This window comes from Macrobrachium nipponense, chromosome 28 (genome assembly GCF_015104395.2).
Source record: "Macrobrachium nipponense isolate FS-2020 chromosome 28, ASM1510439v2, whole genome shotgun sequence".
Taxonomy (NCBI): Eukaryota; Metazoa; Arthropoda; class Malacostraca; order Decapoda; family Palaemonidae; genus Macrobrachium; species Macrobrachium nipponense.
The window spans coordinates 13216222-13234009 of NC_087217.1; the positions used below are offsets into that span (position 1 = coordinate 13216222).

At 34.6% G+C, this 17788-nt stretch overlaps 2 protein-coding genes across 2 annotated transcripts in view; both read left to right on the forward strand.

Annotated features, from left to right (window-relative positions):
* Positions 1-17788, forward strand: part of LOC135201435 (6-phosphogluconolactonase-like) — a 65898-nt gene that overhangs the window by 42990 nt on the left and 5120 nt on the right. The window lies entirely within an intron of this gene.
* On the forward strand, positions 7925-10700 carry LOC135201433 (DNA-directed primase/polymerase protein-like). Its single transcript, XM_064230355.1, has one exon. It carries the CDS (start codon positions 7991-7993, stop codon positions 9434-9436), a length of 1446 nt encoding a protein of 481 aa, XP_064086425.1. The 5' UTR covers positions 7925-7990; the 3' UTR covers positions 9437-10700.

Here is a 17788-nt window from a genome sequence, read left to right on the forward strand (position 1 = left end):
TTTACTCCCCTCCTTCCATTATTCCCAGGTATTTGTATCCTGTCTCATCTATGTGTTTGATGTTGCTCCCATCTTGGTAGCTTTATCCCTTCAGTTTCTCGTTACTTTGCCCGTTTTGTATGTTGACTAAGGCGCATTTTTCTATTCCAAACTCCATCCTGATGTCCCCAGATACAATCCTTACAGTCTGGATTAGGGTATCTATTTCCTTGAATGCTCTTACCATACAGCTTGATGTCGTCCATGAACATCAGATGGTTGATTCTGTTGCCTCTTTTTCTTGAGTGACCCGGCATCCCATCTTCTGTAGTACTTTTGTCATGGGAATCATGGCTACTACGAAGAGTAGTGGGGACAGTGAGTCGCCCTGGAAGATCCCTCTCCTTGATATTTAACCTCTGCTAGTCTTATTCCAGAGCTTGTAAGTATTGTATTCCAGTTTTGCGCATTGTATTTTGAGGAAGCTGATGGTGTTTTCCTCTGCCCCATATATTTTCAGGCATTCTATTAGCCATGTGTGTGGTATCATGTTCGAAGGCTTTCTTATAGTCTATCCATCGGCCATGCTTAGGTTGGTTTTCCGTTCTTTCTACTGTTCTTCATTACCATTTTGTCTATCAGGAGCTGGTCTTTTGTGCCCCTACACTTCCTTCTGCAGCCTTTCTGTTGGTGGGGGATGGTGTTTGTCTCCTCCCTAGGTCAGTAGTTTGTATAGCCTTTCACTGATGATACCTGTTAGTAACTTCCACATTATTGGTAGCAGGTGATAGGCCTGTAGTTACAGGCTATATTTCCCTTACTCTTGTCTTTTTGTACTAAGGATGTTCTTCCTGTGGTCATCCATTTTGGTGCATGGTGATTTGAGATACAATGCTGGAGTTGTTCTGCTATTCGTGGGTGTAGGGACTTGAAGTTTTTGAGCCAGTATCCATGGACTTCATCGGGACCTGGGCTTTCCAGTTTTGGCATTTTCTTTAGTTGGTTGGTCTGACTGTGTCTGTCGTGATCTCTTGAATCTTTGTTTTATTATTATTATTATTATTATTATTATTATTATTATTATTATTATTATTATTATTATTATTATTATTATTATTATTATTATTATTATTATTATTATTATTATTATTATATGAAAATATAGAGGAAGTCTCAGCTCGCCAATTCTTTTTACTGACAAGTAACTTGAATATTCATAACTAGACCTTCATCTTTTAACCTATAAACATTAACATCCAAATGGTTAAGTTCTGTATTGCTATTATTGAAACGACTGTTAAGATGATAATTGTATTTCAATTAAATTTGTTGTAAAAACAGAATAAAGCTTTATAGCTGTCCGTCAGATTTGAAGTACGATCTTAATTTTTTCTTTTTCTTTTTAAGAAGCACCACCAAAGAATTTTTCATTTTATAAAGTAGAATAATCTAGAATTATTCAGGATGGTGGAAAACTGGAAAGTAAATGGGCGCCAGTGTTTGTAAATTTTGACTTTCAAGAATTTACATTTATTTGATATATTCCATGGCTGGTGTAGGTAAGAACAGCAATTTCCCGCATTTACTGGTTACCTCTTTATAATCTACATTATAATTATGCTTGATACTGAATGTTTATGCAGATAAATAGGCTAGATGAAAATTATATGACGATGGTAGCATACCTACGGTTCAATGCTGGTTCCTTTATTGTTTTCCTCCAATGTACCACCCTTCTTAATTGGTCTAAGAGTTTGCCAGTCTTCATTAATTCGAAATTGAATCATATTTTGCAAAATGTTAAAACAAAATTGAACGGTGAAAAAAATTCAATAGACAAAATGGTACCTACCTAGCTATACGTAGTAGGTACTGTGTCCTGGTTCCCGTCAGTTGGTGACCATAGGTACCGCCTTTTGTTTATGTTTTTGTTCTTGTTTATAAATTTTCTTTATGTTAATGATATTTACAGTCTTCTGGCATTGCAATGAAGAGTCTAAGTTTGTAAAATGAGACACTAGATAATCTAGCCTTATACCAGTAGCCTAATGCTTTAGGTTACTCAAGTAGGCTACGTAGGCTAATTTAGGGTACCTATCATGTCTCAAAATCTGCCCTAATTAGGGGGAAACGCCACAGTGGAGCCATCGTCATTGCGTGACTCAGCCTTATTCACTCGATATTTAATTGATGAAACAAGAATACAATTACCTACATCTTTAAGCATACCATTCAAAAGATTGAAGTTTCGTCAACATAATGTGATATATGGAAGCGTCATACGAACTAAAATAAGCACATAAGGTCTTCGTAAAATATGTTTTCAAGGCGGTTTTGAATTTCAATTTGGCGGCAACTGTGTGATGTGCCATTCGTAACCACAGCCAAGCCACCATCTTTCCCAGCCTTCCCAGCACTCATTTGAACAATGTTAGCGTATATATGTAACTTTTATTAATCTTACTCAAGATTGCAGTTGTAATCAGCATAAGAAAACAACATTTTGTTGCCTATACAGTGGAACCTCGACATACGAAAGTCCCTACTTACGAAAAATCCAAGTTACGAAAGAAAAGACAAAGTTTTTTTGCTTCTGTATACAAAAATAATTCAGGTTGCAAAAGGGTAAAGTCCGAGATTCGCCCGGACCACCGAGAACAATTTTAAAACTCGCGCGACACCAACTGAGTAGACTCTCCACCATCCTCCCGCTCTTCCATTGGTTCCTGATGCCAGTCACCGCCATAAGATCCTGCTCTCGTATTGGTCAGGATCATGCTTCTATGTAAAGGCGTTCCTTAACCATTTTTTGCTGCAGTGTTATCAAAAACACTGGAATTCATTCATTCACATATATTTTGTTTGTTGACGTAAATTTGTTAGTGATTTAGCTTTCGTTGTACTGTAAGTTACTTTATCGTGTTGTGTGTGAACTTAATTACTTACGTTACTAGCCATGGGTCCCAAGAATGTTGCTGAAGTTCACGGAAAGAAGAGGATGCTTTTTATGGAGAATGAAGATTGAGATAATCAAGAAGTGTTAATGTTTTCTGCCATTTGTTAATGTGTTTCGTAAAGTTTAGTGTTAATGTTCTGCCATTTTTTAATGTGTTTCGTAAAGTTGAGTGTTCATGTTTTCTGCCATTTGTCCTCCTCCTCTGTCGCCACTTTTGGAGATTGTCTCACTTGAAAGGTAAGGTTCCACGTTTTACTACATATGTACATACATGTGTGTAAAGTATTTCTTGTACCATGTACACTAATACACTTTATTTACAGGTTCGTACTACAGTAAAGGTTATGTTAGGTATTGAATGGTCCAATTGTTGTATTTCATTGTTTATTGATCAATTTAGTTTTATTATAAAATTTACTGTGGTGTTTGTGCAGGGCTTGGAACAAATTAGGCAATTTACATGTGAAACTTAGTTCAAGATACGAAAAAATCAGGTTATGACGGCCGCTTCGGAACGGATTAATTTTGTATCCTGAGGCAATACTGTATTAGTGAAAGTATGAAACTTCTTATTCCTGGGATCATGGTTTGAACTGAAATTCATTTTTACCTTGTAATCACTGGTTTTATCTTTACTACCATCACAACTGAAAATCCACAGTGCTTATTTGATTGTAATTATACATGTTTTGGTCTTAATTCAGTACAAATTGCACTTGAACTACGCTGCGGTTCCTGGTTCCTAAGCGCTCACTCCACAAACACAGTTATGAGGTGCAAAGCTTTATTCCCTTAATTGTTTACTTTACTCATTATTTAGTTTAACTTTACTTTGTTACTTCTAAATGTTTATTTAATTTATGTCTGTTATCCCTTTATTGCTACCAAATCAACCCCAAAAAATTACAGATATTTCTGAAGTACATACGAGGAGACGATGGCAAATTGACTCATCGTTGCCAATCTAGTAGAGCTTTACACATACGCCGATGCATTTAAAAACTGTTTCCATGAATTCTAGTTGTCATAGTAATGCAATAATGATAAAATTGCTCTAATATAGATACGCTAATTTCATTTATTCCCCGGTTTTGTGTAAGTTTTATACCCAGTTTGGAGGGTAAACACATACCAATTGACAACACTGATAAACTATTGAAGAGCGCGAAGAATGCTGTAGGTACCGTTCACAAGCAAAACTGTTGATACTTTGAGTCAGGAATCTAGTTACTTTTTCAACAACGAATATTTTCAAGTTAATAATCATGAATATGTAAAAATATTTATGCAATTCATGCATATATACTGACGTTTAACATTTATTTAAATAGTTATCTAGTGCATGCTTCTTCTTCTTCTACCAAAAATCATAGTTTCCTTAAAAAAGTAGTGGTTGGAAGTCGTCATTTACGATTTTTGTAAAGAAAGTGCCCCAGTGTCTATGGTGTCCTGATTTAGCACATGGAATGGGAAGCTTGTTGACACAAGCGACTCCGCAAACAGTGAGATGGTGTCAATCTTCTGAATATTTCGAGTTGTAAGTAAAAATTTCGAAAGTGTCATGGAGGTAGTGTGCACTGCGTATGGCCAGACTTTTCTTTACCCTCTGTTTAATCTTTAAATATGGCCTTTAATTTTCTAACTTCGGAAAAATACTTACTTTTAAAGGAGAGTAGAGGTCTCGAGCTGACCTCCTCTCACCACCAACAACTCATGGGACTGATGACCATCGTGTCAGGATGTGTTAAAAGTACTTTTTTTGGAGGGATAGCCTCAAACACGGTAGTCAGTGGCTCGGCTAGTCCAGTCGGTTGTTTACCCTACTAGGTATTTGAGTACCAAGTTGGTAAAACTTGAAACTTCTATACATGGCCTGGAATATTTACCATTTGTTTTGTAGTTTTAGAAATCCTAGGTGTCTTTATCAATGGTTAAGCTTGGAGGAGGCAAAGTTAACTTTTTGTTTTGTGGTTTTAGAAAAACTAGAATGCCTTTGTCGAAAGTTAAGCTTGAAAGAGGCAAAGTTAAACATTCTTTTGTGTTATTAGAAACCTGGAATGCCTTTGTCAAAGAACATAACGTCCTCTGGGTCCATTTTGATTAGGCTAGTACATGAGAACTATAGTCTTGGCACTGCAATGAGACCTCTCTGGCATGGCATTTAAAAATCTGCCCTGATGCTGATTTTACAAAAACAACAACTGACACATGTATGAAAGTCCTTTGAAAGTCTTGGAGACAAACCCTGAGGCTGTAATTATAAGATTATAGGGGCTTTTCATTTCCAGGTAGTACTTCAATCTCCTTCCTATTCTGCCCTGCTCTTGATCTCTCTCTCTTCTAAATCTTACAGCTGTCCGAGTGAGAGCTTTGTTATGTGATAATGTAGGCCCTCCATTCGCCTTATCGTATTCAAGCAATATTCAGTCACTGTTTCCAGTTTATTATTTTGTCAGAAAGAGAAAGAGATCTGTCTATATATGATTGTTTATTTTCTCACTTGTCAAATTTACTCTGTTATGCTTTATTTCATATTTCCTTGCTCACCAATTTATTCTTTACCTCCGATATTAAGAAATCAAGATTTGTAGAAAGGAGAAATGCCTCCAGACATATACCATGACCACCGAAAAGTGCCCCCTAAGAGAATCTAGCAGCTTATCTGTGGGTTTAAAACACACTTTGAGTTGTTTGAAATAGTGGCAACAGCACCAAAATGAGACGCCATGTTGATAGAAAATCTGATTCCGTTTCTCGTTATTGCATAGAAAAACTTTATCAGTAGTGAACCTATGTAATAGATTTAGAATTCTGCGTAATGGAAAAGATATTTGATATCTGCAATGGGAGAAATGGTTTTATCTCTGTTGTTGTTATAAATTTGGCAGATATGTAGAGATAAACACACATGGGAGGACCCAAGAGAGGTCTGGTCATTTTGGAAATATAGCTCCATATCTTCTACCTTTATTAAAGGTAAACATTCATAATGTGAGCAGCAATTGTAACTTCATTTAGTGTTATGCCAATTTGTTGCTTCAGGATAGGATTGATGTGGCACAGTAAAAGTACAATTAGATTTCACCTGCTAACTACCTATACAGAATTGTGTTTGAAAACAGTAAAGCTCTTAGTCCGCTACTAGCAGTGGGTAGTCTTCCTGAACGAAAGGAAGAGCAATCCTTCTGGCTCTTTTGTTTAAATCCTGGATTTTAATATTTGGGAAGCGTGAAGGTACAAATTTTTGTATAGGAGCGTTTTTTACCCATTTATACTCATTTAAAAGGTATTTTAGAAAATTTTAAGTGGAACTCCTCTTTTATAGGGCTTTTGGTCTCGGCAGTAGGTAAGATTCATCTTAGATAATATAAATTTTTATATAAAAATTTATTATTTGGATACTTACCTACTGTTAAAGTGGACCCCACTCAGCCTCCCCACAACTTAGTGGGCTGTCAAGGAGAATTCTGACAAAAGCTAAAACATTCGAAACACACTTTGTGGATTACAGGTGAACTAGACAGTCATCCAGGCAGCCATTCGATTTTTTGTTTGAATGCCTACTCGCCTAATCGGTGTGGAGATATAAGCTAACTTCAACAGGAGGTAAGTATACAAATAATAAATTTTATTAAGAAAATTTATATTTTAAAAATAACTTTTTTTTTTTTCTTTTCTTTTTTTTTTAATACAAAACCTGTTACGTACTTTACAGGGAGTATCAAACTTACAACCCTTATCTTGCAAATACGTACCAGTCCAGAATTAGACAATTTGCCACCAGAGGTTCTGTGGAACCCAGAGGTGTAGTCATCCAGTTGGATCTGTGGAATGTGCCTAAGATGAGTTTGTGTATGAAAGAATTAAATATTCTCAGATATATTGACTGTCTTTCCATATCTTGAGAAAGTAAGGAGTTTTACATTAATGTAAAAATGCAGAAGTGTCAACAATCTTGTGAAAGTATGTAAAAGTTATGAATATTAACTAGTACAGTAGTTGCTAGTTGAAAACTCACTGATATGTTATCATCAACCTTGTATCAGATCTTTTTGATATAGTATTCATTATTCCACACGTTATAAAAATACAGCATACCAAAATAGTATTGACATTTAACCTTGGTTCATACACAAATGCTTAGGTCTTAGAGACAACTGATCTTGGGTCAAAGTTGGAAAGTGGTATACTGTGTTAGGCATTAAGAAAAGATGTAGTAGTAGTGTTTTAGGTGCTTGACTTTGATGAGTTTCTGTAATCCCAGGGTCAGACACTGTGGGCATTATGGTATACTTTCATTGAGATGGTTAAAATTACTTAAACTACATACCGGTATATCTTAATGGTCTTATAATGAAAATAAAAATTTTGAACAATTTTTTAACTATAATATGTGATAATTCATGACCAGAGTATGGTGGAAATGTCATTTTGAAAGAGGAAATGGTGGAGAGATGTGTCTAGAGGCTGGAAAGTACTGTAATCTCAACGACTGATATGGTTTAGACATTTGATGAGAAGGGATGAGGAGCATTCGGTCAGGAATTCAGAGTGGAGAGTCCTTAAGGCATACCTAACCATTGAAAGGAAAAGCTCATGTAAAAACATACTACTATACATATGATGATGACTGTTGTTGCTATCATGGCGAGCTGTTGTTTTGTCATTTTGTTGTGTCTTCAGTATTTCAGAAGCCATGTTACAAGAATTGCTTTGCATACTATTTAAGTAGATGTTTCTTATTGCAGGTCCAAAGGAAGACATTGTGCAACATGGGAAGTAAAAGACCTATTGAAGATGAAAACGAAGAATGTTGTGGATGTTCAGCATTTACAATTAGTGGCTTTTATGGGAAAGCCAGACCAGCAGTGACTTCAAGTAGAGAAAGAGAGAAGATCTTACGCATTGAGAAGAAGACTAAAGAAATAGCGGAGCGTCCTTTGCCTAGTGTATAAAATAAATTCCTGGGGAGTGCTGGGTCCCCTGTGATATGGAAAACCTTTCCACGTCAAGCAGAAGCCATAAAATACTCACAACTACAAGGTCAGGGACCTGATGGTGTTTTCATTTGAAAGTAATATTTTAGGAAATAACGGAAAGAGAAATTTTGTGGTTGCCCATCCCCGATTGATGTGGTTGCGATTACGCGAAAGAAATCCGAACCAGCGATGCTCTTATGAGGTCATACAAGAGCACTCTGTTTGCAAGCTTTACTTTGATTTAGAATTTTATTATGAATACAATGCAGACAAAAATGGTAATAACATGGTTGATACATTCATCCATATAGTTTGTTATTTTCTTAAAAAAGAGTTTGATGTAGATTGTAGTAGGAAAAATATAATAGATTTAGATAGCTCCACGACAGATAAATTCAGCCGACATTTGATATTTAATGTTACAAGTAAGGCTTTTGCCAATAATATCCATGTTGGAAACTTTGTAATTATGATATGTGATAAAATAAGAGCTTGCCTAGGTGAACTGTCTGTAGAAATTCCTGGGGCTTCTCATGAAGATGTTGAAAATCTGTTGGTTAAAAAAAATTCAGAAAAAGTAGTTGGTTTGTTTTGTGATGAAGGAGTGTACACAAAAAATCGGAATTTTAGGTGTTTACATTGTACAAAACGAGGTAAAAACACACACCTGAAAGTTGCCAAAGAAAATCAGTATATATCAGTTCCTAAAAATGGTGTTTGTGAAGATGAACAGTTTTTTATTGATTCACTTGTGACTACAGTAGATGAGAGTTGTAGTGTCCTAACTTATGGTGAAGAGACATCCAGAGTTCAGAGATCATCCATGAGAAAACAGAAAGATAAGTCTGTACTTGATGGTTTGAGTAGTTCTCCTTATCCAGAAGTTGATAAACACATTGAAAGTGTGGTGTTTCCTGGATATGTCCGTTCCTGGTTTTGTTTTTCACAAAATGAACTGGTGGTTTATGAAATAGGTGGCAACAGATATTGCCATAATATAGGTCGTGAACATAGAAGTAATGGTATTATGTATGTTGTCAACTTGAAAACAGGAGAATATTATCAGAAGTGTCACGATCCGGAGTGCAGAGATTTTAGGTCTCGCATATGGCAATTACCTGAGAGTGTATTATTTTGGAAAACCCTAGATGATGATGAGATGATGGCAGTTGCTCAGTCTGTAGTAGACTTTGATGAGAGTGATGGTGATGATGAACTTTTTGTGACTGCAGCTTTTCAGGCTGAGCTGGAGAATGCAACGGTTTCAGATGAGGAGCTACTGTCTCAGGCAAAGAAGCTTGAAATGTGGGACAAGTTGGATGCACTGTCCAGTGTTAGTAGTTTACAAGGGTCTCAGCAGAGCTCACAAAGTTTATCGCAAACAAGCAATCCATGGGACAGGCTTTCTCAACTTTCTACTCCTGATAGTTCTTGCTTTGCAACAGTGTCAGAATTATGCACTTCATTTAAGGAAGTTGGTCAAGGAGAAAGAAAGTACTGTTGGTCGTGGGATGACATCTAAATTTAATAGTGCAGTTGATGGCATGACTGAAAATGATTCAGATGAAGAGTTTGTCAGAGCAGCTGAATTGATAGAAAGAGATGCTTTCTCTTTGGCTTTAAATACTACGAAGCATTCTGAAGTGGAATTTAATAGTTGTGAATTTTGAGTTCTTGGTAGCTCTGAAGATTTAATTTAAGTTGAAGTACTGCATATTTTATTTTTTAAATGCTACAGAATTGAAGAATTTAGTGTATGGACACTAGACAGTTTGGGCAAGTTTTCTACAATAATATTGAATATTTTTTACAGTACTGTACCAATGTATTATACCATCAACTATATCAGTTGTTTGAACATGCTGAATTTTTGTAAATTTTCTTATTTATTACCATTTATTCAAGATTTTCTTTAAAAATCAAGTGAAGGGTTATCTTTGAAGTCTTTTAGCATATATATATTTTTTTTTCTTTCTTACTACATATAGCTTTTTTTGCTAAGGTATTAAGTGCCTTGTAGTTGTCCATTTTATTTTCAACTTTGACTAATTTTTTTTAGTTGAAGAATTTGCTGAAGTAATTCCATGTGAATTATAGTCTATTTTTCACACTCGGTGGATTGTTAAGGACAGTCGAACTGAGTGTTAAATAGTTCCTTTAAATTATTGAACATTTATGAACTTATTCCCACTAGGGGGAGTTCCACACATTGCTTGCTGAATTGTTTTACCCTTCAACCAGGTTTCATACAAATTGGACATTTGGTTAATTAAATATCTCTTATTAGGATCAAATGAGCTTAACAATATTCCATTGGGACCTAAACCATGACATTGTTCCATCTTTAATTATTGAATTTGTTACTTCATCATTAATTACTGAATTTGTTAGGTCATGTTTATTTTATAGCTTTGTTGTTTCAATAAAACTATAAATACAGTATACTTTAAGCAAACCAAGTAAGTCTGCATAATTATGAATACAGTACATGTATGTAGAAATAAATACCTTACATTCTCTTAACCTGTTGTATAGAATACTGAACTCAATAACATTACTATGAATGAGTTACTTATGCCAGTATTAAATGTAAAAATAAAAAAAATTACCTACGGTTGCTCGTAACTGTCTTTATTTATTCTAGTGATTAAGCTCTTTTGAACATTGAAACCAATTTTAGAAAACAGTATCTTATACAATACATTAATTATACTGGAATGCTATAGTTATCACTTGAGTTTCCGCCATGTGAATATATAATCTGAATAAAGGAAAGTGCTTTTAAAGTTTTGATGCTGCTGACTCATCCAATATCCATATGAGCTCTCCATTTGTGGGCTTGACCATTCCAGTGGGTAAGTCCTCTCCATCCCCAAGGATACGCTGAAAAAATAATTTATTTGAAAGAGTAGCTAAATATTTATTTTACTCTTACCTGATACCCAATTAGTTCTGTTTCTCATAAGATGCCAAAAAAAATGGAATAAACTGAAGTATAGAAAACTTTCCATATTTAGCTTAAGTAAATACAGTATCCTGTTTTCATAAAAGGAATGTATACAATCTACTAGTACTGTGATAAACATTTTATAAATCGACTTCAATGAGAATTAATTATACAGATTAATTATACAATCCTAAAAATATTTCTGGTTAGCACATGATAATACAGTATTTATCGACTCACCTTCACCATATCTGCCTTCCCTTGCCCTGCCATAGCAAAGACACAGCACCGTGCTCTGTTGATAACTGGAAAAGTCATGGTTACTCTGCAGGGGGGTGGCTTGGGTGAATCACTTATAGCTGCAATCCATACGCTGTTTTCCTCAAGCAACTTGTGACCTTGATTTTAAAACAAATAAAGGTGTAATGACAACTAAAGTTATACCACTGTATCCAAATTAGTATATTTTAACATGTTTCTTGGAAAGTTTTAAACAAACAAAGGTATAATGTCATAAATTTCAAGTAGCTTCGTCAAGAATCTAAAAATTCAGATAATTCAAAATCTGAGTATCTAAATATTTTCCTTCACTTCTTCCAGTAAACTATTTTTACCATTTTAAAACCTTCCAGGTTTGCCTACTGTATCCTAGTGAAGTATACAATTACGTATATATCAAACAATACTGCAAAAGCCAGGAAGAAATAATAAAAGACATCAGTACCAAGTGCTTTTGTGTATTTAATATAAACTACTTCACTGTACAGCGCAAATTGATAGACAGGTGGTGATGTTAGAAAGTAAAATAAATAAAAGGAAAAAGTGGCAGCACATAGCAGTCAAACAAACAAACAGTCCAAAGCCAAAGAAGCAGTCCTAAAAACTAAACAAAAATTAGTTGCATTATTCTGAATTTCTGAACAATACCCTTCTTAATCCAAATCCAATTTGCATGGGCAGATATAAAAAATATAGTCTGACTAGTTTAACCCTTAAACGCCGACTGGACGTATTTTACGTCGACATTTTTTGTCTCTCGGGTGCCGACTGGACGTATTTTACGTCTACATACAAAAGTTTTTTTTAAAATTCGCGGAAAAATACTTTTAGGCCTACCAGCCTAAAACTCTTGAATCACGCGCCTTGGGGGATGCTGGGAGTTCACGGATCAAGGTGTTGTTTTGTTTACAATCGTTACGCAGGCGCGCAAGCGCGAATTTCTTTCTTGCCGCACTAAAAAGTATCTGTGACACATCTCAGAAATTATTTTGTCACTTTGACATAATTTTTTTACCATTTTAAATTAGCCGTTACATGGAGTATTATATATGAAAATGTGCGCATTTTTATGTAGAATACAACAAAAAAATACTCATGATTGTAGCTTTTATCAGTTTTGAGATATTTTCATATAAATAACGATGTGCCAAAATTTCAACCTTCGGTCAACTTTGACTACCGAAATGGTCGAAAAACGCAATTGTAAGCTAAAACTCTTATATTTTAGTAATATTCAATCATTTAAATTAATTTTGCAACTAATTGGAAGTCTCTAGCAAAATATTTCGATTTATGGTGAATTTATGAAAAAACTTTTTCCTTACCTCCGCGCGGTAACTCTTCTGAAAATTATCATACATGCGATTGTGGTAATGTTTGCACCATTTTAAATTAGCTGTTTCATAAAGTTTTATAGATGAAAATGTGCGCAATTTCATGCACAATACAACCACCCATGGTTGTAGCTTTTATCAGTTTTGAAATATTTTCATATAAAAAATGATGTGACAAATTTTCAACCTTCGGTCAACTTTGACTCTACCGAAATGGTCGAAAAACGCAATTGTAAGCTAAAACGCTTATATTCTAGTAATATTCAAGCATTTACCTTTATTTTGCAACAAATTGGAAGTCTCTAGCACAATATTTCGATTTATGGTGAATTTATGAAAAAATAACATTTTCTTTACGTCCGCGCGGTAAACTCTTCCGAAAAAATCATACGTGCGATTGTGGAAATGTTTGCACCATTTTAAATTAGCCGTTACATAACGTTTTATATATGAAAATGTGCGCAATTTCATGTATAATACAACTAAAAATAGTTGAAGGTTTGTAGCTTTTTCTCATTTTCGAAATATTTGCATATAAATCACAATAAATAGAAAAAAAAACCACGTTCGGTCAAATTTGACTCTACCGAAATGGTCGAAAAAACGCAATTGTAAGATAAACTCTTACAGTAGTAATATTCAGTCATTTATCTTCATCGTGAAACAAATTCGAAGTCTCTAGCACAATATTTAAATTTATGGTGAATTTTTAAAAAAAACTTACCTTCCCTCCGCGCGCGGATTCTCCGCCACAAATCTCCGAAATTTGTAAGTCCCATTCTCGGAATATTTCCTCCATTTCATATTAGGCATTTCATAGAGTTTTATATATGAAAATGTGCGCAATTTCATGTAGAATAACACGAAAAATATTTGAAAGTTTTAGCTTTTCTTATTTCCGAAATAATTGCATATAAAAAAATATATATAAAAAAAATTCGACATTCGGTCAACTTTAACTCGTCAGATATGGTCGAAAACTGCATTTGTAAGCTAATATTCTTACAGTATATAATATTCAATCATTTTGTCTTCATTTTGAAAGAAATTGGAAGTCTCTAGGACAATATTTAGATTATGGTGAATTTTTGAAAAAATATGTGTTTACGTCCGCGCGTTAGGAATTCATGCATTATTTTGTGATAATATTTTCTCTGTGTTGCTTTTATCGTTTTACAATTTGTTATATACCAAAATGATCGCAATTTAGTGTACATTACAACGAAAAAAAAGTAACTTGTTACCTTTAACCGTTTTGCGCACAGCGCGATTTGAATACAATTATATATGAAATTTCGTTTTTGCGCTATCATATATCGCATTATTTATATATGATAATGATAACTTTTTTCATTTCTGATGGTTGCATACTAAACTTCAGGCAATGACAAAAAAAAGGAGCCAATAATGAACTCTTAATCTTAAAAACTAAGCGCGCTATGATTTTTTGAAAAAAATATTTTTTCCGCTTCAGCGCTCACTCTGAAACGTCTCCGGCACACGGGAGACATTTTTTTTTTACCGCTTCGGCGTTTAAGGGTTAATTACAATGGATTCTACAATGTCTCTTATGACAATAGCCTTACAGAATTTCTCTTGTCAACAGAATTATTACAATTGTTCATATGTAGAAAAGAACACTGGACATAACTCCCATTAAGCCCCATCCACACTAGTGGGCACTGCCCAACTGGCAAACACTGTTCCCATAATTTATTACACTATACTGACCGACCAAGTATGGAGCCAGAATGATGCAATTGTTTGGTAAGACTGCTTCAGAAGCGAGAGAAAATATAAACAGTTGGAAGTGCCCGATAGGCATGCCTGCTGGTGTGGACAGGTCTTTACAATTGTTCACATGTAGGAAAAGAGCATTGGACATAATTCCCAAACAGCTACAATAATTATGCAGATTAATTCTGAGCAAGAACCTAGCCACTCTTGATCAATGTATATATCTCATTACATTCTATGAGAAATTTTTATAAATCCAGTATGTTATCAAATGGAGAGTTCTTTACTGAATATGGATTTGACAATAGTAATGAATTCCTAAAGACTAAATTCACATTAAATTCTTTCAAAATTTTTGGCAAAGATTTTTTTAATGGTAAAACTAATAATAGTACATTGATTAAAATTATGTTAACTAGATATTTTTTTTTTTTGGGGGGGGGGGGTAGCTTTTTTTTAAAGCTACATAAACTGAGAAATTTGGATGTCATACTAAAATAAACATTATATAAAGGTATTCTGAGGAACATTATCCTAAAACTCTGGACAGCAAATTCGAAATGCTCTTAAGAACATTTGGGAAAATACAGAAAGCTCTACATTTAAATGGTAATTAGACTAAAAATGAAGACAAAACTGAATTTGATTTGTCAGCTTTTGTAATATGTAGAGTATTGAGTGTTTTTCAAAATCCTGTACACATTTATAAATCTGGTGGGAGCTTTAGAATAACATTTTGCAGAAGAAACGCCATAAGGTATACCTTACAGATATTAAAATCTTAATCTATTAAGGAATCAAATGTTTCCAAATTAAGACATGATCTTGCTATTTCTACTCAGTTCATTTTATCATTGCAAATATACACCAAAATGTGTTTCTCCTATACAAACCAGAGGCTTTTATATAGAAGTATGTCTCAATGCAAACTTGGATATGGGCATTGAACTTGGTAACAAGATTGTTGACTGATGGTGGCTTATTAACTTGTATGTCCACACAATAAGACAGTACATACATACATATTCTTCATAGGGCTTCAATGATGGTAATGTTTCTTGGACAAAAAAGATTTAGGAATACAGTGTTACCTCGAGATACGAAATTAATCCGTTCCGAGGTGGCCTTCGTATCATGAGTTTTTCGTATCTTGAACTGCATTTTACATGTAAAATGCCTAATCCGTTCCAAGCCCTACAAAAACACCCCAGTAAATTATATTTCCAGGCCTATAACACATGTTCTAGGGTTACGATGCCGATCCGACGGAAGAAATATGACTCCAGAAAGGCAAAATACTGTACATACTTGAGTAATATTCAACTGCATGTAATGTTCGGCCCCATTTTTACTGCATATTTTAGGACTTCAGCATATTTCCCTTAGCAATAAGCCTAGCCTATGTTAGTGGTTGCTACTGTAGCCTAGTCTATGATTCTGACATCTAAACCTAAGAAGCTAAAAGCTTAGAATATGCCAATAAAATGTATAAATAATCAGTATGTACTCATTTCAAATAATTATTAATTAATCATCAGCTACAATACACAAACAAACAAAAGAAAACCTTCCAATCGTTTGTTTACATTCAGCTCTTACGAGTACCGAACGATCGCCAAGAAATCACTTTTCCTAGGACACAGTAAGCCATAAATTTTCATTAGTATCTCTTCAACTAATGAAACTACCAAACAGTATAATAATCATTCATTTCTATTCTTTATTCTATCTGTACCTAATGGAGATACCGAGTTACGTGACAGCCTGTAATGAAACATACGTAACCTAATATGAAAACAGAAGAAGAATTCTACGTAGAGTATTTGTTGGCTTCATGATAGCAGTCTGATTTATTTTATATTTTATGATATCTAATTCACAATTTTTTTTATTAAATTTATTGCATGTACTCATTTCAAATAATTATTAAGTAACCATTAACTATAATAAAAAAAGGAAAAAAAAAAAAACTTCCAAACTTCTGTTTACATCCAGCATTTACGAGTACCGAACGATCGCCAAGCAATCACTTTTCCTAGTAAACAGTAAGCCATAAATTTTCATTATCTCTCTTCAACTACTGAAACTACCAAACAGTATAATAACCATTCATTTCTATTCTTTATTCTATCTTTACTCAATGTTTTTTTTTATTAAATGTATTGCACGAATAAGTTTTTCAATTTACAGCATCCTTTACCAATAGAATACATAAAGCACAAGGGGTAGATGCTGACCAATAGGAGAGCAGGATCTTATGGGGTGACTAGCATCAGGAACCAATGGGAGAGCGAGAGGATGGTGGCGAGTTTACTCAGTTGGCAGGGCGCTAGTTTTAAAACTGTTCTCGGTGGTCCAGGCGAATCTCGGGACTTTACAGCAACAACCTTTCGTAACTTGAGCAATTTTCGTATGTAGAGCCGTAGAATTTTTCATATTTGCTTTTGTATCTTGAGTTTTTCGTAAATTGAGCCTTTCGTATGTCGAGGTACCACTGTACAGTGGACCCCCTGTATTCGTGTTCTCGGCATTCGCGGATTTCTCTCTGGAGCATATACCCCCATTATTTGTGGGAATTTTGCATACCCCCATTATTTGTGGGAAATTTGCATATTCGCAGTATTTTTCTATGAGAATCACAAATTCACATTTTTTTTTTCTCTTTTTTTTTTTTTTACATCGTAAAATGCACTTTATGTGATAAAACTATTAAATAAACCAGGTATAAACTTTTTTAGTGGGTTTTTCTTGAGGCAGTTTTAAGCATTTTTATAGGGGTTCCAACTATTTGCGGGTTCTAGCTTTCGTAGGGGGAATCTGCTACGCATCCCCCGTGAATACGGGGGGACCACTGTAACACGTTCACTCGAACAATTATTTAGAAATGTAAGTTGCAACGTTGGCTTGTGGGCATTGATTCATTGATAAGCGAAGAACAAATTTCAAGGATGAAGGGCACCAAAGGAAGGTAGAGTATCCAAAAGGAAGCAAACAAGATAAGATGCCCCTGGCACCCATTTGCTATACCATTGCAAGGTGGGAAGTAGGTCCAACATTCTTTTTTCTGAACATGAACAATTATCATTTTACAAATTAGAGAAATTCTAGAGAGGTACTGTTTTGTCTAGATATTGTTAAAAGAAATATTACAAGATCTAGAGTAATGAAACTAGAGTATGATTACTTTTAATATTATCAAAGGTGAATACAAACTGGATACGTAATTAGATTCTGAAGGTTATCATCAATTCAAAATTATGTAAGTACTGTTTAGTCGTTTTATTTTTAAGACCATTTTTCACTCAAGTGCAGTTTCTTTAGTTGTAGACTGTTTGCTTGGTAACTCGGCTACCTGGCTGCAGCTCAGTCCTTTTTTTTTTTATTTCTAATTAAGATCTGCCAAATGTTTAAGTAGTGGAAATATGGACCTAAGCTGGTCTGCTGGTATAGTGGTTATTGTTGTGGCATGGCACACAAATGTCGCAGGTTCGTTTCTCCCCCAGTGTGATGAAAAATCACTGGCTCTGTATCATGATCAGTTATTGCTCGCAAGTGTGGGGTCTGCGGTGGGAGGTTG